General features: G+C 54.1%; 5 protein-coding genes across 5 annotated transcripts; 2 read left to right on the forward strand and 3 right to left on the reverse strand.

Annotated features, from left to right (window-relative positions):
- The first annotated feature begins 155 nt into the window (after positions 1–155).
- Positions 156–2,920, forward strand: QBC33DRAFT_374413 (uncharacterized protein). Its single transcript, XM_060424014.1, has 7 exons — positions 156–636; positions 709–742; positions 806–988; positions 1,063–1,117; positions 1,222–1,455; positions 1,552–2,334; positions 2,395–2,920. Exons 1-7 carry the CDS (start codon positions 488–490, stop codon positions 2,574–2,576), a joined length of 1,620 nt encoding a protein of 539 aa, XP_060284598.1. The 5' UTR covers positions 156–487; the 3' UTR covers positions 2,577–2,920.
- Positions 2,921–4,040: 1,120 nt separating this feature from the next.
- Positions 4,041–8,263, reverse strand: QBC33DRAFT_577443 (putative histidine kinase; the record flags this gene model as incomplete). Its single annotated transcript, XM_060430984.1, has 6 exons — positions 4,041–4,493; positions 4,555–6,048; positions 6,128–6,394; positions 6,476–7,302; positions 7,371–7,403; positions 7,465–8,263. 6 exons carry the CDS (start codon positions 8,261–8,263, stop codon positions 4,041–4,043), a joined length of 3,873 nt encoding a protein of 1,290 aa, XP_060284599.1.
- Positions 8,264–12,593: 4,330 nt separating this feature from the next.
- QBC33DRAFT_375177 (uncharacterized protein) lies at positions 12,594–15,703 on the reverse strand. The gene has a single exon (XM_060424017.1). The coding sequence runs from the start codon at positions 15,285–15,287 to the stop codon at positions 12,942–12,944; it is 2,346 nt and encodes a 781-aa protein (XP_060284600.1). The 5' UTR covers positions 15,288–15,703; the 3' UTR covers positions 12,594–12,941.
- A 3,783-nt stretch (positions 15,704–19,486) lies between these two features.
- On the forward strand, positions 19,487–20,460 carry QBC33DRAFT_557848 (uncharacterized protein; the record flags this gene model as incomplete). Its single annotated transcript, XM_060429836.1, has 3 exons — positions 19,487–19,612; positions 19,676–19,922; positions 20,186–20,460. 3 exons carry the CDS (start codon positions 19,487–19,489, stop codon positions 20,458–20,460), a joined length of 648 nt encoding a protein of 215 aa, XP_060284601.1.
- A 568-nt stretch (positions 20,461–21,028) lies between these two features.
- On the reverse strand, positions 21,029–25,012 carry QBC33DRAFT_375325 (uncharacterized protein). Its single transcript, XM_060424018.1, has 2 exons — positions 24,695–25,012; positions 21,029–24,613 (listed from the first exon to the last, which is right to left on the reverse strand). The coding sequence occupies exons 1-2, from the start codon at positions 24,899–24,901 to the stop codon at positions 21,323–21,325; spliced, it is 3,498 nt and encodes a 1,165-aa protein (XP_060284602.1). The 5' UTR covers positions 24,902–25,012; the 3' UTR covers positions 21,029–21,322.
- Between the last annotated feature and the right edge of the window lie 338 nt (positions 25,013–25,350).

Here is a 25,350-nt window from a genome sequence, read left to right on the forward strand (position 1 = left end):
CGTCACCCTCCAGCACCTCTCCAACCCAACCGTCTTCCCAGAGAAAGCCTATGTACTTCGTGAGGTCCGACGCCTCGATCGCCATTGACTCCAAAGTAGATCCCACGCGGCCATCTCGTGTCCACGCTGTTGAATCCCACGCTTGGCCATCTAGTGTATTGCTTACCTGGCGGCGGGGCTGACCTCTGAAAAGCCGCCGTTCCGCCCACCCCGACGAGAGCCTTGAAGAAGCATCAACTCGCTGCCTTTCTGCTGAGGCTGCCGACGAAGGAAGAAGAGACTAGAAAGACTAGAGCTCGTTGGCAGGCGTCGTTCAAAATTCTACCGGCATTGGTTCCATGGTCTTAGCAGCCGACTACACCAAGCCCTGCGGGAACGTTGAGACAGCCTCCACCCCTTCATCACCGGGACGTGTCGTCGCGACTACAACAACCCCACTGCATATATTTGGCAGCTGGGTCGCCCGAAGGCTGCGCCCTGACACTATATGATCATACCCCAACAACCGCCCGGCTGGATGACGCAACCACTGGAGGTCGTCTTTGGAGAGCTCGGCATCTCGCAATATCTCGATGCCTTCCTGGATCAGGGGTTCGACTCTTGGGAGACTATTCTCGACGTTACCGAATCTGATTTGTGAGTGCACCCACGCCGGCCAGCTATGAAAGCGTTGCGAATCTAACCGGTGGTACCTTTGTTACCTGGCAGGGATGTTTTAGGGGTCAAACTGGGACATCGCAGGGTAAGTACAGTGCTGTGCCGCCCCCGACACTCTAATAGGAGCCGTTCTGATGATTGTGCGAAGAAACTCCAGAGACGTATTGCCAATTCCCGAGGTGTCGCTCCCGATGCCTCATTAGTTTCTCCAACACAAGCAAGCATTGAGGATCCGAGGCTTGACGCGCTCAGACCTGATGGACCCAGGGCCGAGAGTCGAGAGAATACGACATTAGCGGTCGCAAAACGGAAATACAGGCGGCATCCCAAGGTTGGTTTTCACTTGTGGTCCTGAGGCCTTCGACATAGTGCGAGAACGGACCATTGACCTCATGTGCTGCGTAGCCGGATGAAAATGCGCCGCAGCGACCCCCTTCAGCTTATGTGCTATTTTCTAATAGTGAGTCACGTGTGGGATGGCTTAGCATGTCATTGCTATGCCATTGTCCCTTGCTGTTTGTTGTGTCACGCCGGGTGGCTAACCTTGCCCCTTTCTCTCATCAGAGATGCGAGATGAACTGAAAGGCAGGAACTTGACCTTTACCGAGATTGCCAAACTCGTTGGCGAGCATTGGCAGAATCTGTCACAGGCGGACAAGAAATCACTCGAGTCCCAAGCACAGGAGGCCAAGGACAAATACAACAATGATTTGGCCGACTATAAGAAAACAGCAGGCTACAAGAAGTACAGCATATATTTGCAGGAGTTCAAGGCGAAACACGCCCATCAGTCTCAGGGTAAGCCAACCTCTGAAGTCCTCGTTTTGCCATAGCAGACGCATGCGTCGTCTGCTCACCCTATTGGACCTAGTTTAACCCCGGCAGGACTTTTAGATAAGGAGAGCGCGAAGCGGTTGAGGTTATCGGAGAGCCAGGGAGGGAGTCAAAGCGGGATCACCACCAACGGTTCTACGAACCGGGCAAGCAGGGCGCGGAGCGGAAGTGCCAGTGAAGGTGAGCCGGGAAGCGAGCCCGCCGCCGGCCGACGGCGGAGAATTGGATCTACAGCGTCGGCAAGAGAGTCCCAATCGGTCGCAACGCCGGCCTCGTGCTATACGTCGGTGGATGAGTCGGTTCCTTCGCCGTCATCCCATGGCCCCGATCGACGATCTGCAGAGCGATCCCCTGTTGTAAATTCAAGTCCACGGGACCTGGCGTCGATTGCACACCTCCGAAGTTCATGGTTGGAGGACACTCGCAATGACCAGATTGGCATGCAACATCACCTGCCGCCCTTGTCCAATATGTTTGACCAGCAGAATCGCCCGAGCAGCGCCGGCCACTCGAGCGAAGTCAACGGTTTCGCGTTCCCGCAAACTCCCAGCTTAGCCCTAGGCAGTCTGGATCCCCCTCCCCCTCTAGTCGGCGGCGAATCCAGGCCGCAGGCCCTAAAGAAGGAACAATCCTGGGCTACCAGCAGCTCATCGGGCTCTTCCTCATTTGGCCATCCACGGACACCAATAGAGGGCCCACTCGCAATCCACACACTCCTATCAACAACCTCGGACCAGCAACATGAGACCATGTCTTTGTTCTACGGGAACTCGACTCCCTCGGACCAGAAGTCTTCCCTCCTAGAGCAGCGGGGGGTTGCCACCTCGATGCCATATGCGAACGGTACCTTGCCATTCACTCTGCTTGATCCAGTTCTCCAGTCACTAACCTGGGCCTTAATAGAGTTCAAGCCTGGTCCGTCGCCGACTCTTCAAAAACCTCCGCCTCCGCATCGGTCAGCGGCGGGTGGCTACTCAAGTCAAAGGAACACGAAGCCTGGTGAGAAGAAGCCCGCGCCGAACCTAGATGGAATGAGCGCTTTGCTGAGGGCTGGCGAAATTGTCGACCAGCGGCGGACCCGATGAGACGCGCCGCCGACAGTGGAGCCCCTTGCTGATGTTGCAGTTGAATTCCCAGTCTCACGCGCGTGATGGCTCTGCGTGCAAGGCCTCTTCCACCTTACGACTCTCATAGATGACTTCCACCTTTGAACAATGTTTCTTATTTAGCCGGGCTGTATCTTGGGACGACTGTACCACGTTTTCTTGGTTCGTATTTGCATCAGATACCCCCCACCTACCTAACCACCAACCGTCGCTGTATCAACCCGGCTCTGGTCTGGCAGCATCTGGCCTCAACTTCTTGGAACGCACACGATACATCCCATGAGAAGGCATGAACGCAATGAGGCAGACCATGTCCAAGGGGCAATGTTGGGTTTGATTGTGAACACTTTTGGAGGCCGGACGGATAGTACTCTAGACCACCTATCCATGTCTATATGATCTCCCCCTTTTTTGGGCTGCCAACCCCTTGTTTTTCCCCCCCTCCATGTTCCAATGCGCGGGAGAAGGGAAGGCGCGTAGAATTGGCAAACCGCGAATAGACGCACGACGATGGCAAGAGGGTCGTCGATGACGGCTTTTGAGATGGATGCTCAAAGTTGTTGGTGACAACCTACACCAATCAATACCTATTTATGTATGTTGGCGAAAAAAGTTTTATCTCTTCGAGATGATGCACTGAGTAGTTTAAAGACCACGCAAGACCGCCTAGAAACAGGCCGAGTTGCATATTGTCAACAAAATTGCAGTGTTTTTGTCCCTTGAAAGCCCCTGGCCCCCCAACCCTAACGGCACCCAGCTGCCCCGGCCCCGGCCCGTCCGTCCTGGCTTTCCGGTCATGGCGGCGGCAGCACGCACATATATTCGCTCACATAGGGGGTACATGAGAAACAAACGAGGTTTGCTGCAGACAGACGCGTGCATCATCCAACTTTGTGTATATATATATATGTATCATGATGCGAGCCACCTTCCCGCCTTGCCCCTACGAAGGGGCTAGCCCTCGAACCAATTCCAAAGTACATCTAGATACGAGAGGGCATCAACTACGACGATATCCATGCAATGGTAATGTGAAGCCAGCGAGAGCAGGTAGAGTGACGGCTAGGCAATGAAACAGGAAAATCCCACACCATTATAACATCCAGACTACATGAGAGGAATCCGTCCAGTAGAGAGGTATGAAAACCCGACCGAAATCCGTAGACGCCAGATGGGATGCCAAGGGAAAAGACGTTGCCGTAATTAAAAAAAGAGAACAGTGGTAATTGTCATGGCGTCCGTAAGCCCATCCAATAGTCCAAGTAGAGCGCTTCGTTTGCGAAGAAGGGGCATTGTCCCAGCCTCCGTGGTAGCTGAGCAAAGCTGGTGAGAGAGAGCCAAGGGTCGATTCTGTGGTATATTTCGCCCAGGGGGGTAGGCAGGCCAGCCACACACTTTAGGCCATCAGCCGGATGTGACGCTGTGTGACGAAGCTTAATGACATCAACTGGGTGCGTGGATATTGGGTTCGGAAATACTGTGTGCCGGGCTGACTCGGGCTTGCTGGTCCCCAGAGAGAATGGGGGGGCTATCGGGTGGACCAGCATTGGTCACAGCTCGAGGGGACAGAGTCGGGCGCAAGAGGGTCGACACATTTTGGTACTGGGTCAAAGAACCGGTATCATGACGGCCCCCCGTTGCAGCGTCCGCAGCCCGTGTGAGCTCCCTTTCACGATTCTTCTCCAGGAGCTGACCGCCCAAGGTCGCACATTTGAGTATGGTTTGTATGAGATGGTTCTGCTGCAGAGGCTTGGAGAGGTACTCGTCCATCTGTGCCTGGATGCATTTCTCGCGGTCGCCCATCATGGCGTGTGCAGTCAGAGCAATGATCGGTGTCCTTTGAGTGCCGAGATTCCGCTCATACTCACGGATTCTGCCCGTCGCCTCGAAGCCGCCCTATTTCTAACAGTTAGCATGGTGGAAAGGAGATTCACAACCGGTTCTTGTTGACGCTCACCATGATAGGCATCTGCACATCCATCAAGATGACATCGAACTTCTTATTCCTCACGGCATGCAATGCCTCGAGTCCGTTCCCTACCACCGTCACAACGTGGTGATACTTTTCAAGTATCTTAACGGCTAGCCTCTGATTGACCGTGTTGTCTTCGGCCAAGAGGATCTCGAAAGAGCGTGTGTTGTCGGCAAGGGAAGGCGTCGCTCTGTTCTCCAGGGCCGGTATCATGCCGTTGCCCAGGTCGATCAGCTGGCAAGGGGTCGTCATATACGAAGTGATGCCCAAGTCGAGGCAGGACTTCAATGAGACGTGGACCACGGGTGCCAGTAGGACAATGGGGAGATATTTGAAATCGTCGATCGCTCGAAGTCTCCTAGCATCTTCGATCGAGTCGACAATGATAACATCGTACGGTGTCCCCTTCGGCTGTCCTCCCTGGAGCACCGGGCTCTTTTCTGTGTCGACAACGACGGGGACCAAGCCCAAACTGGAGAGCATCTTGCCAATGTCGGGTCCATGTCCGGTCCTACCCTTGTCGATGAAAAGGACCTGATGGTCCCTGTAGGCTTTTAGCTGCTTCTTAAACAGGCCGATGTCGCTACCAGCCAGCCTGACCACACAGGTGAAGTGGAACGAGCTTCCTCTCCCATATTCGCTGTTAACCCAGACGTCGCCACCCATGAGGCTCACCAATCTCTTCGAGATTGACAGACCTAGGCCGGTGCCTCCGAATTTTCGTGTCATGGATCCGTCGGCCTGCTGGAAGGTGTCGAATATCAGATCGAGCTTATCCGACGGGATCCCAATGCCTGTGTCTGAGACGACGAATTCGATCGCATACTCGCCGCGACTGCAGATGATCTGATTCGCCTTCTTGATCGTCAGGCTGACTTCTCCGTGTTCCGTGAACTTGATGGCATTGCCAACGAGGTTGAGGATGATCTGCCGTAACCTGAAGCAATCACCGACGACATAGTCCGGCACCGAGCTGTCAACACTATACGTAAGCTCGAGGAACTTCTCGTTGGCCTTGACAGCGAGCGTCTTCAGCGCATTGAATACGGTGCCCCGCAACGTGTACGGTATCTCCTCAATGACCATCCTTCTCGCCTCAATCTTGGAGAGATCGAGGATGTCGTCGATGATGGTCAACAGGCTATTTGCAAGGCTGTTGACGATGTTCAACATCTCCCGCTGATATTGCGTAAGATCCGTGTCCAGCGTGAGCTGTGTCATACCGATGATGCCGTTCATGGGTGTCCGGATTTCGTGCGACATGTTTGCCAGGAATTCGGATTTGGTCTTGTTGGCCAGCTCGGCAGCTTCTCTTGCCTGAGTATTCCTCTGGATACTGTCCCGCAAATTGTAAACCATCTGGTTGATCTTCTTTTTAAGTTCGTCCATTTCTCCCGACGCCTCGACTTCGACAAGCTTGGTGAAGTCGCCGTCCGTGGCGGCGTTGGTTATGTCACCGAACGCTCGCACTTGTGCCGTCTGTTTTGGATTAGGGAGATATGTCAGCCACCGCATGTCCCCGTCCACTTGGCCATCGATTCGATTTGTTTCAACTCACAAGATTGTTCGCCATGGTGTTGACATCTGTCGTGATCTCCTTCCACCTGCCCTTGAGGCCGGCAACGTCGGCTTGGCCACCCATTATCCCGTCGACGCCGACATCTTTCGCGACCCTCTGCACTTCATTGCAGAATATGGATAGCCTGTCAACCATGTTGTTGATGGTTTCCTTTAGGATGAGAATCTCTCCTTTCGCTTCGACGTCGATCTTGCGGCTCATGTCGCCGTTGGCGATGGCCTGGGTGACAGTCGATATGCCGCGGACCTGTTTTCACTCTGTTAACGTCTTGTGCTTTGGTACCCACGAGTCGCAGCTGGATCGACAAAGACGAAGCTGGTAACCTACCTGGGAAGTTAAGTTCGACGCCATTGTGTTGACGTTCTCCGTGAGATCCTTCCACTTGCCCTCGACGTTGTCGACCTGAGCTTGACCTCCAAGTGTCCCGTCCGTACCGACTTCCCTAGCGACTTTGCTAACCTCGAAGGCAAAAGTCCCAAGACGGTCAACCATGGTATTGATGGTGTTCTTCAGGTCCAATATTTCGCCCTGGACTGCGACCCCAATCTTCTTGGTGAGATCGCCTTCGGCGACAGCGGTGGTGACCCTGGCAATCTCGCGGACCTGGGTGGTCAAGTTCATGGCCATGCCGTTGACATTCTCTGTCAAATCTCGCCATGTGCCTTGGACGTCATTCACAGTAGCCTGGCCGCCCAAGCGTCCTTCAGTGCCGACCTCTTTCGCGATCTTGGTGACCTCTCGGGCGAATTGCTGCAATTGGTCCACCATGGAGTTGATGGTTTTCTTGAGTTCGAAGATCTCGCCTCGGCATTCAGCCTGGACCTTCTGAGTAAGGTCGCCCTTGGCGACGGCAGTGGTAACGTTGATAATATCTCGTACTTGTGTTGTGAGGTTGTTGGCCATAGCGTTGACATTGACGGTTAATTCGTTCCACATGCCCTGGACGCCTTCTATCTGGGCTTGACCGCCGAGGATGCCTTCGGTTCCGACATCTCTGGCCACACGCGTGACTTCGGAGGCAAAGGTTCGCAACTGATCCACCATGGTGTTGATGGTCTGCTGGAGCTGGAGAATCTCCCCCCTTGCCGGACGCTCGATCTTTTTGGTCAAATCGCCATGGGCGACGGCTGTGGTCACAGATGCGATTTCGCGCACTAGAAGGCCAGGTTAGATATGGGTGGCTTACAGATATGCACGCGATGCATTTAGGTCGGGGTCTCACCTTGATCTGTCAGGTTCTGGGCCATGACGTTCACTTGGAAGACGGTCAGTATATGGGACTCGAGTTAATGATGAGTGCTGTGGGAGATCAGTACCATTATCCGTCAACTCCTTCCAAGTACCATCGACGCCCTCGATTTGGGCTTGGCCGCCGAGGATACCCTCGGTTCCGACTTCGCGTGCGACCCGAGAAACTTCGCTCGAGAAAACCTGGAGCTGGTCCATCATGGTGTTGATCGTGCGCTTGAATGTTGTGATTTCGGGGTCCATCTCGACAGAATTCATCCTGACTTTCTTGGAAAGGTCGCCTCGGGCAACGGCCGTGACAATCTCGCCAATCTCTCGGAGAGCCTTCTGGAAAGCCTCGTTCGCCTTCTGGTGCTTCCATAGCTCGCGCTCGAGGGTTGCAACGCGCTCCTGCTCAATCATCGCCAGCGCCCTTTCCTGCAGTTGCTTCTGCTCGAGGAGCTGCGCGTTGACGCCCGCAAGTTCCTGACGCTGGCTGTCCAGGAGCTTGGACTGGCCGTCGACATGCTTTTGCAACCCCTCGAGAGCGTCATCGATGAAGCCGTTTCGGGGTATCGGGGGTGCATGCTTGGGTTTGGATGGCTTCCCCAGGCTTGCCGGGGATGAAGAGGCATCGTTTGCAGCAAAGAGCGACTCAGTTGTCTCGTTAGGTGTATCTGGGAAGACTGTACCGTTCGCGGAGCAGGCTCTGGCTTCGAGTTGTTGGATACGGAGGACCAGCGATGCGAGTTCAAATTCCACAGCCTGTGCCTCGGCGCTCTCAGCAATGGGGAGCTTGATTTGGATTGGCGCCGCAGTAGAAGAAGGGTCGGTAGCGAGAGACCTCAAGACGGCGGCGACGGCCGCCAAGGCCGAGTCGTCGGCCATCCCAACTCGTCCAGGTTCGTTTTCGCTACACCGTCGCGGCACTCAAAAGACGGAAAGAGCGACTAGTTGGTGAAAATGATATTTCTCGGGCTATGAATGCGACTGCATCTGGTGAGGACTAGATGGGAGCAAGGCGATTAGTTAAAAACGATGGTTCCATTAATCTCTCGATGGGCGAGGCGATGCGGGTAGTGGCGAAGGTGCGGTCGTTTGTTAAGGCGAATAGCGAAAATGGGTAATGAGAAAAAGGTTAAGTGGCTTACCACGATGGCCAAGGCTCTTTCTGCAAGAGAGAGGGCCTAGATGCTGGTTGAAGACGTCTCGCTGTATTTTTGCGCCTGGTCGGTCGGAGGGTGGGCGGGCTGGGGAGAAGGATCGAGGCGGAGAGGGAGGAAGAATGAACGGGCAATGAGTGGTGACAAGGGGGGAAGGGGATGGATCGACACAACTCGCCGTTTGGCAAGTCAAGACCAACTCGTTTTGTTCTTAACGTTACCTACCTAGGTGGTCTAGCGCCGTAGAGCCCTTCCTAGGTACAATCCAGCTCCCGGCGGTGCGGATGGGCGGCACCGGTACTGTACCTACTCAGCAGTCAACATACACTACCTATCACAAGCGCCTAGCAGAGCGGGCTGTGGGCAGGGGGCGTTGCCTGTGAACTACCCAGACTTCAACTGTGAAAACTGAAAAGGTCAAGTCTGTAAATAGAGAAAACGGCTCCGGTAAAATACCGTATTCTCCGCAGCGGGGACCAAGGGCCAAAAAAAAGCACTCGTTCATTCATACACGATGGTCTCCAGCCCCTCAAATTTTCTTCTCTCCTCTACTAATACATAGCAGGTTCTTCTTCCTCTATTCACACAGTATCTATAACTAGGATCATTTGTTAGGTCTAGGTAGTGTACCGAGGTAGCCCTATACGAGCTTTGTCTCGTCCTCCTTTTTCTGTCTCCCTGCCTGGGAGGCTCAGCAGACGCTAACTTGGGTTACAGTTGGCAGCTGGCAAAAGAAACACCAAGTAAATCGACGTTTGTACATCCGTACTGTGGTAATGACTTTGCCTGTGGGGCAAACGGTGGGCAATGGTAAGTCGGGTCCATATGTGCCGGTGTCTAGCCAATAAGAGATCAACGAGGTAAGGGACACTGTGTGCTGGGTGGGCTCCAATTGCGGTCAAGCCACCAACTGAGGTGGCTATCAATCTGATCGAAAGCCATGTATCACAGGCAAACGGAGGTTGATCTAATTATGTACGGATGCACATCTGGTAGGTAACACATCAGATCATTCCAACCAGACTGACTGACCAACAACTTATCGTCCACCCGCCTTCTTCGTTGACAATAGCTGGAACGAGTAGCTCCTATCACAGGGGAACGAGACGCCGCGTGACGGCCGGTTAGCGCGCCAAATCCCTGTAAGTTGCGACCACAGCCAGGAGCCTACGATTTGCCAAAACGCGAAAGGATGGGGTCCATCGGGCCCGAATCTTGTCCCTCCAAAGTGGCGACCCTAATTGCGCCTCCCAGCAAACAGCCTTTGTACTATGCGAAGAAGGATGCGTGAGAAGATACAAGTGGAAGAGATGGATGAGCCCGGTAAGAACCCGGTCCCGACGCTATTACAGAACTTGGACAGAGCTACCCTACTGTAGCAACTTAACAGGCTACAGGTCTTATTACTCTTCAAGCAAATGAAAATTGAAATGCCCCAAAACCACGGGAGGGTGTGCCCTCTTGACCGTCTTCCCTTTTTGCTTTTTTTGCCTGCGAAGCAGTACAACAATGCACTCTATCTCGCCAAGCATCATCAGTGCGACCGGGCAGGCGCCACTGACGTCATGGCGGCTGGAGGCTGCGATGGTTGCCTCAAGGTGTGAGAGAATAGATGGCGGACCGTAACGCACTACGGCGTTGGGTCTACGATTCCACCTTCTGTCTGCTGAATATGGAGCACTGTATGCTTTATAGGTGCGTTGTTGTGACCGGTTAACCCATACCAAGGCACCAATAAACTAGGTAGGTACTGTACATAGGTATTCATTTGTATCAAATTCTTGATATCTGCATAGGTAGGTTAGGTAGGTAGGTGCCTAGGTATGTACAATACATACCTCAGCGAACATCAACGGTCCCGGCAGTTTCCATTCCAGCCACACTCAGGCTGGCCAGTGAGCGAAGTAAGGTGCCTGACGAGGATGTTCCCGTCAGATCACTCGAAACTGATTATTTCATATCCGTATACTGTAGAAAGCCAGCAGCGAAAAGACGGCACCTCCCTAATAGCAGCATAAAATATCAGCAAGTGGTATGAAATGCATTTTCCAAGGTTAACCCTGGACTAACTTCGTGAATGGGGCTACCTATAGAGTAGGCTGGTAAGATTCTGGAGGAATCCTTCTGTGAAGCAAAGGCCAAAAAGTAAACCGGGTCGAGCGCGATCTCTCCATCCTCCCGGGTCGAGGTCGCTCAGTGGTTCGTCCAAGACCCAGTGATCACCCGAGATCTGCCAGTCTGGTGTTTCACACAAACATAAGGGAGATGCCAACCAGAGCTAATTTTCTAGCTCAGCCTCGGCGCGACCTTGGTTTATCAACCAAAAGGACCCCGATCATCAACTTCCTCTCTCCAAAAGTCAATCTGTATGGCACGGCAACATCGACAGCCAACCCCGCCGTTACCCCCGGGCGGGCAAGGCCGGAGGGTGGATGTTTTGGACCCTTAAGAAGCGGTCAGGTGGCACCTACACGTGTGTCTATCTAGCTAGTCCCCCCTTGGTCCCATTTCGAAACTACTTTCGGCGGAATAGTTTATGAAAGGACCCCAGGAATGCCCATCATTTGCTGGGTTTCGCGACTTTGGCCATGACATCAGGTACGGCCGGCTTTGTGGAATGAGCTCACATTCCTCCTCGGGGAAGGCAGCTGCTCTCCTCGGTGTGCACAGCGGCTACGCCGACGACCAACGCCCGCCGCCGCCACGTGCGTGTTCTGGCGCCGTCTCTTGGCAAGGTGAAACTGGCTGATTCCCAGCCAAGAGGTCTCAAAGACATCAGGACATATACGGATATTCTATCCCCCTTTTCCTCCTGTGGTGAACCTCGTTGATTTTATTCCCCTTCCCCTCCTACTTGGCCCCCCTTGCCAAAACTCCCGATTGCAGGCAATCGACATCCTGTGGCACCACGCAAGGTCTCTTTCCCCCTCGATGTGCAGCCTAGACCAAGGACGGGCCGGGGTAACACAACATGAGGGCCCGCCCATTGCTAGAGGCATGACCGGTTAACAACAACGGCCGTCGAGTAAGCTTCCATCAGGGCCTAGGCCAGTGGATTCCCAGCTTCCCCAGCCAGCGTGCGACGGCTGAGCCTGTTCTCTCTCCCCCTTTGCCCCCAAACTTCCCACTTTCGCACGCCTCGTGGAACCACCCACCCGAGAGCGAAACGGAGCACACCCATTCCGCAGTTTACAACTGCCAGTCGACGTGCATACCCCCCTCCTTTGAGTCGCTAGATGGCTTGGTCCCGATAGGTGTGATATGATCTGACTGAGGGAAGGCAGTAGTTTTATTAAATTTGGACCGGGAACGGGAAAAGACCGGAAATGGATGGCGGGTTTACAAGGCGAGGCTTGACATGTGTGCGGTTAGTCTACTCCGTATACAATAATCGGTTGAAAGAATTATCGCATCAGGTGTCAATCATATCCCTTCAGCCAGGATACGGCAGACTTTCCTTGGTAGTGAAGCGGCGCTATGCGACGCAAGTGGACCATGGGCTCGCCAAGGTGATTTGTTTGAATGTCATATAATATTTCCGATCTCAGCAACTGGTCTGGGTCGCGGCCCAGGGCTGCCGAGACGGGAGCCGTATGGTTGATACAGATACATACAGGACGGTCGGTCTCGGAACCACCACTGAGAACCAGGCAGACCGAAAACTTCCAGTCTCCAATTCTCCCATGAATTAATTCCATCCCTCTCATTCAAGGGGCAGCGCAACAACTCCAGCAGCCGCCCCAAGCCAACCTCCAACTCTCAATCAAAAATTACTATTTCAACGATAATGGTGGTATCATCGAGTGTAAGGACGGGAGGCGAAGAAAATGACCGGGCCGGGGTCGCACCAATGACGATGGCTCTACATTGTACAACATCAGGATAGAAGAAAAGAAAAGAAGGCGGCAAAAGAAGGAATAAGGTTTATGTGCAGTGGTGTATCATGAAAACAGAAATGACTAGCGCCGAGAGATGCCAACTTTCAACAAAAATGGAAAAGGAGACGTCCTCGGAGGGAGGGCAGTCTCCTCAAGTTCGCCAGGAGCCAATGGGTGTCTCGAAAACGCCAGAAAAATCGAGGCACTGATATAGGTGAGTTGAAGAAAGGCTGGATTGAACTTTTGATGTTTCCTTTCCTCCGTAAATGCGTGGGCGCTTCTATGTCGACAAGATAGAGTTCCTGCCGATGGTGTGGCCAAAGCCAGATCGTGGAAATGGGAATGAGATAGCCGACGAGAAGATGGTACCCCGGGACGTCTCTCTTTATGGGGTATAAGCGATGGGCGTCAAGCTATGGAAGCTGTCATGAATCTCGACCGTGGGTGTTCGTGTCTTTCTTTATGTAAAGGAGCGGGCGTCCATGGGGACAATGGTTGGGTCCGAGAAGCGAAGGGGATGGAAGATCAGACACGCGAATCTTTGTGGTCTCCGAGGTTCAACCAGCTCATATCCGAGGACGTCGACGCCATAGCAAGCTGTGGTTGCCGACTCACACCGGTCGGCGCCTGAGCCGGCTGCTTGGCCGTGGAGCCGGCAGGCGCAAGGGCAGTCGTGCATCCGCTGCTGTAGGCACTGCTTGGTGCCCTGTCAGAACCCCAGGGCTTCCCAGGCATCGTCGGGTCCCATGCCTCGTGCACAGATGCCGGGATGCCGCTCGAGTAAGCAGAACCATCGCTGAGCGCGCTCACGGGTCGCTCGATCTGCCCGCTCATACCCTCTTTGAGCTTGCTATCGTGATACGCAATGGTCGGGCTACCGGTGTTGACCCGGCTGAAGGAAGCGCGGGGCTCATAGACGTTCAGGGGTGGCACAGTTGCGCTGTCTTGAGTGATTCGGTAGTTTGACCGGTCGCTGTAGTTAGAGCTCCGGGCAGACTCAACCGTCATCCTCTTGGAGTTGGCAGCAGCAGCAGCACCATTACCGCTACCGTTGCCGTGACCGAAGCCGAGAATGTTCAAAGCCGAGCCGCCTGACCAGTACCTGTTCCAGCCCGAGCTGCGGCGTGTGGCACCCTGCCGGTCCGTGGCGGCAGCGGCGTTGGCGGCACGCGGCGTTGTTTTTGTTCCTGCAGTGTCCGGCGCGAAGGATACACCCTTGTCTTCCCTGCTCTGCACGTCTGCGGGCTGCGGAGGCGGAGGCGGAATAGCAGTCATGGGCGCAACCCCTTGCGGCATCGGCTTGCTGATGGTACTCTTAAAGGCCTTGTTAAAGATGCTGCTCGTCGAGCTGCGCTTGGTCTGATGGCTGGGATTGCGGCTGACGCCCTCGGGTTGGTGGGAGTCCTGCTGCTTGATGCGGCCCATCAAGATGGCTATTGATGAGAACGAGCCCTGCGAGTCTTGCACCTGGTGCCCCCGGAATCCACCCCCCACCGGGCCGCGAGGTAAGCTATCACTAGCAAAGACAATGCTGTCTTTCTCGCTCGTCGACGCCGCGTATCCCCTGCCGTCGTTGCCGGCTTCAATGTTGGCTTGCCGCTTGCGACGCCTTTCGAGGCACAAGTAGAGGAGGATGAGGACCACGGCGAGCCCAAATATCGAGCCAAGGGATATACCCAGGACCGTGTTGGTTGGGATCCCGCCGCTTCCGGAATCGGTCGCCGCAGCCTGAGTCGAGGTTGGAGTAGGGGTAGCCGTGGCAGTGCTGCTGCCAATGCTGCTGCTGGTTGAAAGCGTTGCCGACGTGGCCGTGGGTGTGGCTGACTCGGATAACGAAACAGTATTCGCGGCAAGCACGGTCTGGTCCACCAACATAGCAGTGGCATTCCGCCAACTGTTTCCCCTTCCATTGAACATGCAAAGGATATCATCGTCGTTCCCACCGGAGAAGACGATCAGCCCATCCAGATCTTCCGCCACGGCATAATTACTTCGGGTGGCTTTCGGTGCCAGTGTCGAATTGTACTGCGGCCAATCATTCACAGTGAGCGACTCGGCGTCCCTCCTTCCCACCAGACGAGACTCGACGGCCTCCACCGACCTCACGACTGGGGCCGAGTTCTGCACCGGTGCTCCTTGTCCATCAACCAATACAATCCTCTTGACCAGGTTCGGCGACACTGTCATGTCAAAGACATAGAGGTTCTTGGATCCGTCGTCTCCCTTGACCAGCACAGCCTTCATCGCCGTTATATCTTTCTCCAACGGTTCTGCCAGAGATGCTCCGGAATCAACCCATGATGTCTCGGGGCTGAAGAGCGTCACCTGCGTATTTGTCGTGCTTCCGCCCACCAATGCTGCCTGCGAGTCGGACCACTGAAGGAGGATGGGGTTGGTTGTGGGTGGCGCTACCGACTGGAAGGCAGAAACTGCATATGGTGCTGAAGCACCGACAGTGAAGGTTTGGGTGGAAGGATGCTTGGCTCCATCCTGAGCTCCGGCGTAGAGTAGAATCGAATCCGAGCCATTGAGGTAGACGGCGCCGTGCCAGAGCCGGTCTTGTGTCACGGGAGTCTCCGGGGTGATGGCCTCCCATTTCCCAGTCGAGTATGTGAACTTTTGGAGGCCCTGGTAACCAGGCGTCTTTCCCTTTCCTCCAACCACATAAAGCCCGGCCAACTTTGGATCTCCTGGAGTCGATCCAACACAGACTCCCCCCGTAACCTTCTCACCATGGGGTAGCTTTTTCCATTTTGCTCCCGGCGAAAGCGGTAGCGCTTGGAATGCAGCTGCCGAGAAGGTGTAAAGTGTGTTGTTGAAAATGACGGAACACGCGTTGTCCAACGCCACTGGCGGATTCGGAAGGGGCATCTTGAGGATGCGTTATCACTCAGTGCTATGAGTCGGCTCAGTCCGATATCCCCAGCACTCGTAAATGGTTTCCTCGGTATTGTTAAACAAAGTTGCTCGACATCATATCGTGATTTGAGACGGTGCGGGTGGATCGTGAGATTGCTCTTCAAGTTGCCGCAGCGTGAAACACCGGTTGGGAAACGGCTACAAAGAAATGGTTACTGTGACCTCGGGCAGAGATGACGGTGACCACTATTCCTTTGAGCCAGATACTATCTGGCGCTTTGAGCGTTGATTGCGAATGAAAGGGGGCTCAGGCCGTTGAAGAGAAAATAGCCACCAAGGGTTTGCTTGTCTTTGGTCAAGGCCTCCGAATCCCCAAGTCGTAGGGAGTGAATGGATACGAGCGTCGACCATCAAGTGAAGCGAAGAGTTGGATGAAAGGGGCGAAGGATTCGATCGACGGAGAGTTCAATGGAGAGGGCCGGCCCTGGTCGGTTTGGCGGGAATGATCTACGGAACACTGTTGAAATGTTTCTCGCGGTTTGGAAACATTTAGGCGCGAATGGTCAACAGCGAAGAAGAGGAAACAAAGCACAAAGTTCGCTCGGGTCTTGGAGGGATTGACGTCGCAGAATTGGGTTCAGGCGGAGGTGGGAGGCCGTGTTGTTTCCTCCTCGCTGGTTAAACTCCTGGTCGAGAGGTTCCTGGTGGCCCCTGGCACATTAATTTAACGGAATACCGGGGGGGGTTGCAGGCAGCGCCGTGGAATCAACCAGTCGGGAACGGGCGAAGTTTCGTGTTGGAATGGTAAACAGAACGAGCAGCGTGAATGCGTTTCCTTGATAAATCACGTCCTGGGCAGCAAGCAACACAAGAAGGTGAGTAATTGAGCAGTATGCAGAGCTTGCAAAGCACCCGAGAAGACCAGCAGCAGCACACCAGCAGACGCAATCAAACTTGAGAGCGAATCAACCAACACGACAGCAGATCCGCTTGGCGACTATGAGGAGGAGTGACGGTCGGACAGGGTCTCAAGGGGACGCAAGGGGCGCGACTGGGGTTCGGGCCAATAGGAAGGCTATGCCAGGGGGGCCCTAGCTCCCGCTAAAGTAGGCCCGCCAGGTCCAAGCAGGGGTGCATACGAAGTAACATCTGGTTGTGGCTGGGGTGATCCATCCTCGCCTGGCAGACCAAAAAGGGGGAGAACAACCACTGGGCGGCACCTACGCAAATAGGTACTGTACCTTAGGAGTCACTTGGTCAAACAGACAGGCCACAACCCACACGACACTCACGCCACACAGCTTAGTGAAAGTAGCTGATTGATTTAGGATCAAGAATCTCACTGCTCGAAACATTTGAAAAAAAAAAAAACCTGGAGTATTTGTCGCTCCCCGCAATGATGAACTTCGAGAACGGAGAATAAATTAATTACATTGCAATTTAGGAATGCTGGTCTCTACCAGGATCTGTCGCCTGTCCCTTCATATTGGAAAGATTACGGGAGGGCGAAGCGCTCTCGTGAGGGCCAGGGCCCTGGAAGGACTCTCTTGGATAGGAACCGCCCGCAGTGACCGCAGTGGCGCACACTCATCATGAGCTGGGGTCGGCGGGCTACTCCACTGGGCTCACTCTTAGCGGAACCCTCACTCATGTTCTGAAACACGAGATCCCTGTCCCCCGCGGCCCCGAACTAAACCCAGACGGGGAGGGCTTACAGCGCAGGCCGTCACTCTACTGACCTTCGTCCCTTTCTGACAATCAAGAGATTGAATTCACCGTTGGGGGACCGTTCATTAATGGCCTTGACCAAATTCTCTCCCGCCCACAGATCCACATCTCATGAGGTAATTCAAGATCTTGGTGATGTCAGTGAGGCTCAACATTGCGCGCTTTGACTGACCAGCCTGGTGGTGTCGACCTGGCGGGCTTTTACACTGCATGGACCTATCATCTGGTTCCCAATGGAGCATTACTCCGTTAGTCCGTCCCGCCTACCAACGGCGTATTGCTTTCCATGACCTAGAGAGTGTAGGTGTTCCAAGCTCGACTTGGGAAATGGTCAACCTCAGCGGGAAGCTGGGGGAAATGGAGCCAACCCCTGACCATCGTTCCCGCCGCATGCGAGATGAAGATCTGTACAAGATCTCACGTGCGCTTGTATGAGCGCCAATCAGTCGCCATAAGAGATCGCGGTGTCCCTGATGGTGGTGTGTGAATCCCTCCTGCGCAGTAGGCGCCAGCAGCTGATTCGACCCTTAACAGGCCCTAAAATAGGTAGGTACCTCCCTAATAAGTGTGAAGGGTCCCGTCTTCACTCTTCAGGCGGTATACATAGTAAAGTCACGTGGATGGGTGCGGAGCTGCAACGACAACAGACGACAATTTTGAAGCACCCAAAAGCGTGAGGCTCAGCGGGAGCTCTCAGCCTGATGGTTGGCCCTCAGTCCGAGGCAGCGTTGACGCGGAATTTGGGTCCGGGGGGCCTGGGTTAGGTTTAGAAAATGCCCGACCACCTGTGAACGCTACCTCTTGTGACTCCAAACCATGGATTTAACCTCTGCACACATCAAGTCAAGGAATTAAGCCTCAACCCACGTCATGTGTCCGATGCCTTACTTTGGTAACTGCCTAAACCTAACCTACAGAAGTATATGCCACGTTGGAGAAGTTTCTGGCAGTGGGTTCGAATAGGTATAAAAGGAACACAAGATCGCTGTTATTCAACCTTCCCAGCTCAGTTCACCAATCTCAGACAAACTCTCAACTTCGAATAAGACCAGCCATGAAGTTCCCGCTCACACCCGAACGCGATGTCTTACCAAGGTATCACACATCAGCGGGGGGTACATCCGCAGGCCCACTCATCCGATTCCGGGAGACGGATCCTTCCATCTTCAATACGATTCAGCTGCAAGCAGCTTACGGTCTCAAAGCACGTCTGTACAGCTGCATCAACTGGCTGGCCAAATATACACGCATATCCGTCCGGTTTCTCATCAATGCGGGCCAAGAATGGCAGGAGCTCCGGCGATGGCGTAAGGCTAAGGCCCGGCACCAGAAATCGGGTCAAAATCAATGGCGCCTACCCCGAAGGAACTGGTGGAGGCCAAGAGGTTTCCGTGGTCGACACGGAGATGGCCGGGGGAAATCGTGACGAAGGCTAGCGGGCTGAGAAGGGGCGGTTGATTAGTATCGGTACTAAGGGGCTAGGGAAAGCTAGGTGGTCGGTGTTAACTGCCTTTACTGCGGTAGGCCGTTCGAATTGGAATCGTTTTTCTCGTCTCCTTCCTCAAGTATTGTGCTGGTTCTCCATGATGGGCAGGTCCAGCGTCAGACTTCTACCTATCCGTTAAGGTAGGACTGCTGAGGTGGTCGCGAAACCAGCCGTCGAAGCCAAGTAGAGTAGGCAGTTCCTTCCTATTCCTGTTGCGACGTGGAGTAATCGGCCGAGAATATAAGTCTCTCCATGCCACCCCAATCCTTTTTTTTTTGAAGTCAGTATATTTTAAAGTCAGTATACTCCCTTTGCGGTTGGCATTTGCACCTTGAACTTCTGCTAGTCACTCCTCTGGTAGTCAGAGCGAGCCCAGCATGAGCGTCGACGCTTCGGCTTTTGCTCCCTTGGCATCACTGCACCGCGAGCGTCGACACATCCCCGATCCTGACCAGCTATCATTCCTCTCCCGTTGTCTAAGCCGTGGTCAAGCAGTCCGACTAACTGAGTCTTTGCGCAGATGGATAGAGTATTGAGAAGATTTTGGAGAGCTTTCTTGGAGTGGGTTGGGGGCCCACCACCAGAAATGCTTCTCCCCCTTTACAACTCCCCCTCCTCTCAACCCCCTTTCCTCTCGGCAGGGCCGTCACCCCCCTCGCCACCACCTCCATACTCGCTCGAACCGCCGGGGTCCGTCACCCCCCCGGCCTCTCGTCCGGTCCGGCCCCCACCGTGATTGTCTTTTTTGTTAACCAGCGGGGTTTTTTTTTTTTTTTTTTTTCAGCGTATTTTTTCTTTTGTTTTTATACAACAGCGTTGTTCCATTCATGTCCTGCCTGGAGTTTGGTGTTTGGCGTTTCGGCGTTTGGCGTTGGTTTATGTTTGGCATTGGTCGAGTGCTGTTTGCCAGAGACTCACTCCCTCTGTCCTCAACCTCCTCCTGACTGTCGTCACCATCGGTCCCAACCTCACCTTTCCTAGGCTTACAATCACAATCATGGGGTTCCTCGGCATTCTTGAAGACACGAAACTCCCGCATGTCCCGGGAACAGTCATCCTCAACGAAGAGGCTGCCCAATCCGAGAACCTCACTTCCGGCCTGAAGCAAGGCACGAGAAAAGATGCGCATATCATGCTGGCGCCCCAGCCAAGCGACATCCCAAACAACCCACTAAGCTAGTCCCAGACCAAGAAATTCATCAACATCTTCATCATCAGGCTTGGCGCAATCCTCAACGCGGCAACCATGGGCCCATTGCTTGCTGGCATGTTCGACATCTCTCAGGAGTTCAACGTCCCCATCGGCAACATCACCTTGATATCGGGCTACCAGCTCCTCCTCGTCGCCACTTCAGGCCCCATCGTCTCTGCCTGCTCGCGGAAATGGGGCAAGCGTCTTTGCTTCATCATCTCGACAGCGTTTGCCATCCTTGGTACCATCGTCGGCCCTGCATTGCCTACCAGAGTCATCATGGGGGGCTGCCTTCATCCAAGTCCCTGCGCCAGAGCCGCAATCCGCCAGAGCCATCAGGGGCTGACAGCCCCGGGCTGCCTTCATCCAAGTCCTCGCACCAGAGCGGCAATCCACCAGAGCCATCAGAGGTTCTGCCTTCATCCAAGTCCCTGCACCAGAGCCGCAATCCACCAGAGCCACAATCCCAGAGCTACCTACATCTACTAAAAGTACATCCACCAGAGCTGCATCTACCTGCATCCACCAAATCTGCCGCTATCAGGACTACCTCCATCAAGACCACCTCCATCAGGACCACCTATATCAAGCCACCTTCATCAGGACCACATCAGCGGGGGGCACATCTGCAAACCCATCGATCCGATACAGGGAGACGGCACCAGGGCCACGTCCACCAGGGCCACGTCCACCAGGGCCACGTCCACCAGGGCCACGCCCACCAGGGCCACGCCCACCAGGACCACTTTCATCAGGGCTGCCTCATAGAGGCCAGTTAATTCCTACCAGATGCCCAACAGTTGCAATAGCAAAGTTATAGCAGCCACTGCGACAGCGATTGCGACAGCAATATCGGCTTTGGCGCGACGGCAACGGCGATCCCGCTCTGGGGACAGCAATAGCAACAGAGATGGCAACGGCAATGCTGCGCCAGCGACAGCGAGAGCGATACTCTTTGGCAACGGTGATAGCGGGCTTGCTTTGGCGCGACGGCGACGGCGAAAGGGCGAAAGGTTGGATCAAGACTCGCACTGTTTGTACTGTACATGTACATACAGACTACTCCATACTAGGTGTAAAACACAATGCACCCCCTGAATAAAATACCATCTGGATGCTGGCTTCCATAAAACGAACCTCGAATTCTTGGCGCTACCTCAAAATTTCTGCCACCTGCCAGCGCTTCTGGGTAGTCAGGCTAGCTTAACCTTTCCGGTCGAGACCACTGAACAACCCTCCGGGTAAGACCATGGAAAAGAGAATGAGCCGAGATACTCGTTGTAACACCCCGCCGTTGCCTAGTAGCTCTTCTTTAGGCTTAGGAGGCTGTTTCCCATTGCCACCATGCGCTTGCATTGGGGTCGCTCCCCCTATATACTCAGTCGACTTTGGTTAGTACGTGCTTCTCTATTTCGTAGTACTAATGAGGAAGGGGTATCAAAAACAGTAGGAAGCAACACATGCGGTTTGTATGTAATCCGGCCAGTGTGAGCATCGATGGAACGAGAACCATACGGTTAGGTGCTAAGCCGGGGAGAGGGAGGGATGAAGGGAGGAAAAAGAAAGAGGAAAAGAAAAGCTAAGAAGACCGAGACAGACACAGCAAGTGAGAGCCAATCATCAAGTCATCGCATCGCGTATTTATTCATCGTCGTCACTGTCCTCTACAAAAACGCGTCGTCTCTTGTTGAATACAGTTTTCCGTCCACCAGCCACGGAATCTTGTACATCTTCATCGTCATCTTCATCCAAGCCAATCATAAGAGACTGCCTTTTCTTCTCCTTGGCTATTGGGCCCTTCGCCATTAGCGTAGTGAGATCCGGCATGTCCTCGTCGCTATCCTGTGTCTGGGTGAGACTGATCATCTCGAAAGAAGGCTTTGCTTTTTCGAAGCTTGCACCGTCGGACCCGTGCGGTTTGGCCCCCATACTTCTAGACAGAGGCATAGGCGGAGGTGAGCAGGTCGTTGGCGATGTTGACACATGGCTTCTCATCATGCTGGACGTCACTTCGTCGTCCCCGACGATGAAGTCAACCAGGTCGCCGCCGCTGTCAGAGCCGTCTGTTTCTTGTATGTCGCTCGTGCGTTCGCAGTCGTCCCCCAGGTCCTCGATATGATCACCCGTTCTTTTGAGTCGGTTCCTAGCACGTGGCCGTTTCTTACATTTGGCGCCCGCCGAAGGTTTGGGCCGGGGCCGTCCCCGAGAGCCGCCTCGAGCTGGTGCCGGTGGCGTTCCTCCGTCTTCGTCGGCTTCGTCGGCTTCATCCCCATCCCCATCTACCCCTTCTTCCGCTTCTTCCTCGTCTTCTTCGTCGTCTAGGAATACGGGCTCTCGCCGCCTCGGTTGTGTTGTTACTCTCTTGGCAGGGGCGGGCCCCCTACGCTTGTTCGGCCCTTGTAGATCCGAGGCCGCATCATCGGACAATGCGTGTGGCCTCTGCCTCTTCCGTGTAGAACCAAAGCTTAGGTTGCCCTGAGAGTCATCGTCGGTGTCGTTGGCAAAGGGTATAACGGGCAACTTGTTCCAATTATCTCTACCGTGGTCGCGGTATGATTTCGTCGAGTTGTTCGCTCGACACAGCCCTGCCAAAAGCTTGACGCATCTCTTCGTGTATTCGCCGTGCTTCAGCTTCACAGTAGTTCGGAGGGTCCGCTGCGCGACCGGGTATGCCCCGAGATTTGGCCCTGTGATCTCTTCCAGGTTGGACTGCTGAAACGGGAGGTCTCGGTAAAGCCTGTTGAGTTGGTCGGTCTGCTTGTCGTTGAGAAGAACGCTGCTGAGGCTGGGTTTCTCCGCCAGGAAGTCGGTCTCGAGGGGCCGGTTGGGCTGTACCTTGGCAGAATGTCCGGTAGGCCGACCGAGGACCGAAGCTTTCATAAAGCCCGTCTCAACGCCGTCTGGCATATTGAACTTCTTCTTCGCCGGCTTCTTCCTCAACGCAGCCGCTGTCTTCTTAGGATCTAGAAGATCTTTATTCTGACTATTCTCGAGAGGGATCTCGACATGGCATTTGTTGACCTCGGGCCGGATATCTCGCGGTACGATCCTTGCAGACAGGTCATGACGGAGCTCGAAGTGGCTGCCATCACAGATGAGCTTCTGTATGTGCTCATAGTTGTCCTTGGCTTTTGCAAATTGGTCTTCTTCCTTGCCCCTCATGAGGAGGAGGACAATATTCCCGGCTCGCTTCCGCCCTGTCCGCCCCATACGCTGGAGCATGCGGATGGGAGACGCCGAAGCATCATAGCAGACAATGAGATCGACCTGGCCGATATCAAGACCCTCCTCGCCAATCGATGTTGCAACGAGCACGTTGAAGGCGCCCGCCTTGAATTTCTCGATTGTTTCGATTTGCTGCTTTTGCTTCATACCCTCGGTTCGCTTGGAATCTGCTTGGCCAACAAAAACGGTAGCCTTGACGAGTGGCCTGTGGGTGTTCAGTACACGCACAATCTCCTCGGCGCTGTCTCTGTATTCGCTAAAGACAATGGCCCTCGTGCTCGACCCTTCCCCGGAATCCATGAAGTGATTGAGGAGGGTGTCGCAGAGATAACTTATCTTGGGATGACCGACAAAGCCGTCTAGCCTCTTCCATTTCTCAATCATGTCCATCATCTCCTGGAAACCCGGGTCATTGGTGACTTGGCGCTTGTACTTGGAACCGTTCTCTCCTTTCTCTTCCGTGCCACTCCGGAAGTCGACGAGGCTATTGTAGAACGGTATGATACCGTGGAAGTTCAGCAGCTTGATTGAATGTGCGAGACTCTGCAGGATTGAGAAGACTGAAAACATCATAAACTTCGTTCCCTGGGGTACCCCCTGCCCAGGTCCGGACATCCACTCTGTGCGCGCTTTGAGCAGACCGTAAGTTGTCAGGCTCATAGGATCCCGCCCCCAGTAAATGTTTTGCGAACTAAGCTTGTCAACCAATGGCTTTAAAGCCTTGGAGAACAGCTCCCGAATGCGCATGACCTCGTCGGACGGGTCCAGGACCACAGTGTCGATGTTCCGTGAATGTACATATTGCCGGATGTCAAGGGATTCCTCAGTGCGAATCTCAACATGGGATATTCCCAGGTTGTCGACGACACCTTGGACAGCTTGAACTGTAGACCCGGGCGTGGCGGTGAGAGCTAGCACTCTGAAGCTTTTGGAAAAGCGCCTGAGGAACTCAACAACTTTGACATAGGCATATTCGCCAGTTGACCGATGTGCTTCGTCGACGACGAGGAGGACGATGGATTTCGGGTCCGCGTACCCCTTGGATAAGTCATTCATCAGGGTCTGGGGTGTCATGAAGAAGAGCCTCTTCCTTTCCCACTCTCCTTCTCGGACCACGGGGGCGACGTCACCGTCCAGACGAGTAGCTTGCGACCGTGGGATTCCCGCGACATTCAGACAGGCATCGACTTGTTGGGCGACGAGAGGTTTCGTGGGTGCAACGAAAATTATCTTTGCAGACTTTGTCCAACGGAAGTAGTTCAACATGATGGTTGCGGCAATGAAGGTCTTGCCCAGCCCTGTCGGAAGTGCCACGAGGGTATTATTGAACAGTCCGTTTTTGATGATGCTGAATTGGTACTCTCGGATAGGGCCCAGGTTTGTTGGGTAGACCCATGTCTTCAGAGCATCAGTGTTTAGGGCGTGATGAGTGGGAACTTCCAGAGGCAAATCAGCTCGGTAGGGCCTGCTATTAGTAGGCTGGGACTGCAGTTGATCTTCCTCACGGAGAGTTTGGCCCCATAGAGTAGTTTGCCGGAGCCCTTGGGATTGAATCACTGGCCTCTGGAGGGGTAGTGCAGCTGACACGGTTGGCCGTATCTGGTTGACTGAGGCGCTGGGCCTGATAGATGAAGTAACAGCCGTATCTGTCTGGGCATTACTCGGGCCATCTTTCAAAGAGTTTCCCAGCCCAATCTTCGGTGGGATCTATGCAATGGGTGTCAGGCAAGATCGCTCAGAGACAAGGCAGCCGGTGCAGCTACTTAATGCAGGCGAGTCAGGCCATACCGAGGCAGGTCCGGATGACCGGTTCGAAAGGGATTTCGCAGGCAAATAAGACCTGCGCAGATCAGACAAGTCTGTTTCTCGATCGTGTCGTAACGCCGCATTGTTCGAAACCGGAGGAATTGACACAGCCGAGGGACCCTTTTCTGCTACTTGGCAGAAGGCCAGCATCAGATCTTCATCCGGTATATCGTCGTAGTCATCCTCCATTTCAATGGCTTACAGGAAGATCACCATGTCTACGCCCAATAATAGATAAATATGACCGGTTGGTATGGGTCGCGGTGAATGTCATCGAGGAATTGCGAAGATCTTCCCTCGAGGGAAGCCAAGCGGGACGCGCCGAGACGCGATGCATCACCAAAGCACATGATCACACCAGCCACGATTCCAGAACTGCCTAATCCATTTTTGGCAACCCTGCTCATACCTCAGCTATGATTCGCCAGCAGAACCCCAGGCAGCAATTGTGTGTCTGTGACTAATCGTCAATAAGGCATACTGCGCCACAGGATCAATACATGCGAAGGCGGGGCTCTATTGTTGGCCGCTATTGTCTGTCGGTACCTAGGTACCTACAATGTGGGTGGGCCAGGCAAAAGCATCAACTCATGCTACATCCGGACAACTTATTTTCGGTCTGCCTTTATTTTGACTTT

This window comes from Phialemonium atrogriseum (assembly GCF_030411735.1).
Source record: "Phialemonium atrogriseum strain 8032-3 unplaced genomic scaffold QBC33scaffold_9, whole genome shotgun sequence".
Taxonomy (NCBI): domain Eukaryota; kingdom Fungi; phylum Ascomycota; class Sordariomycetes; order Cephalothecales; family Cephalothecaceae; genus Phialemonium; species Phialemonium atrogriseum.

Coding starts and splice junctions, on each gene's coding strand:
- QBC33DRAFT_374413 (XM_060424014.1), top strand. CDS start 488: ATGATCATACCCCAACAACCGCCCGGCTGGATGACGCAACCACTGGAG. Junction 1,118..1,221: donor TTATGTGCTATTTTCTAATA/GTGAGTCACGTG, acceptor TTCTCTCATCAG/AGATGCGAGATGAACTGAAA. Junction 2,335..2,394: donor CTCGATGCCATATGCGAACG/GTACCTTGCCAT, acceptor GGGCCTTAATAG/AGTTCAAGCCTGGTCCGTCG.
- QBC33DRAFT_375177 (XM_060424017.1), bottom strand. CDS start 15,287: ATGCCCCTTCCGAATCCGCCAGTGGCGTTGGACAACGCGTGTTCCGTC.
- QBC33DRAFT_375325 (XM_060424018.1), bottom strand. CDS start 24,901: ATGGAGGATGACTACGACGATATACCGGATGAAGATCTGATGCTGGCC. Junction 24,614..24,694: donor GGTCATCCGGACCTGCCTCG/GTATGGCCTGAC, acceptor CCCATTGCATAG/ATCCCACCGAAGATTGGGCT.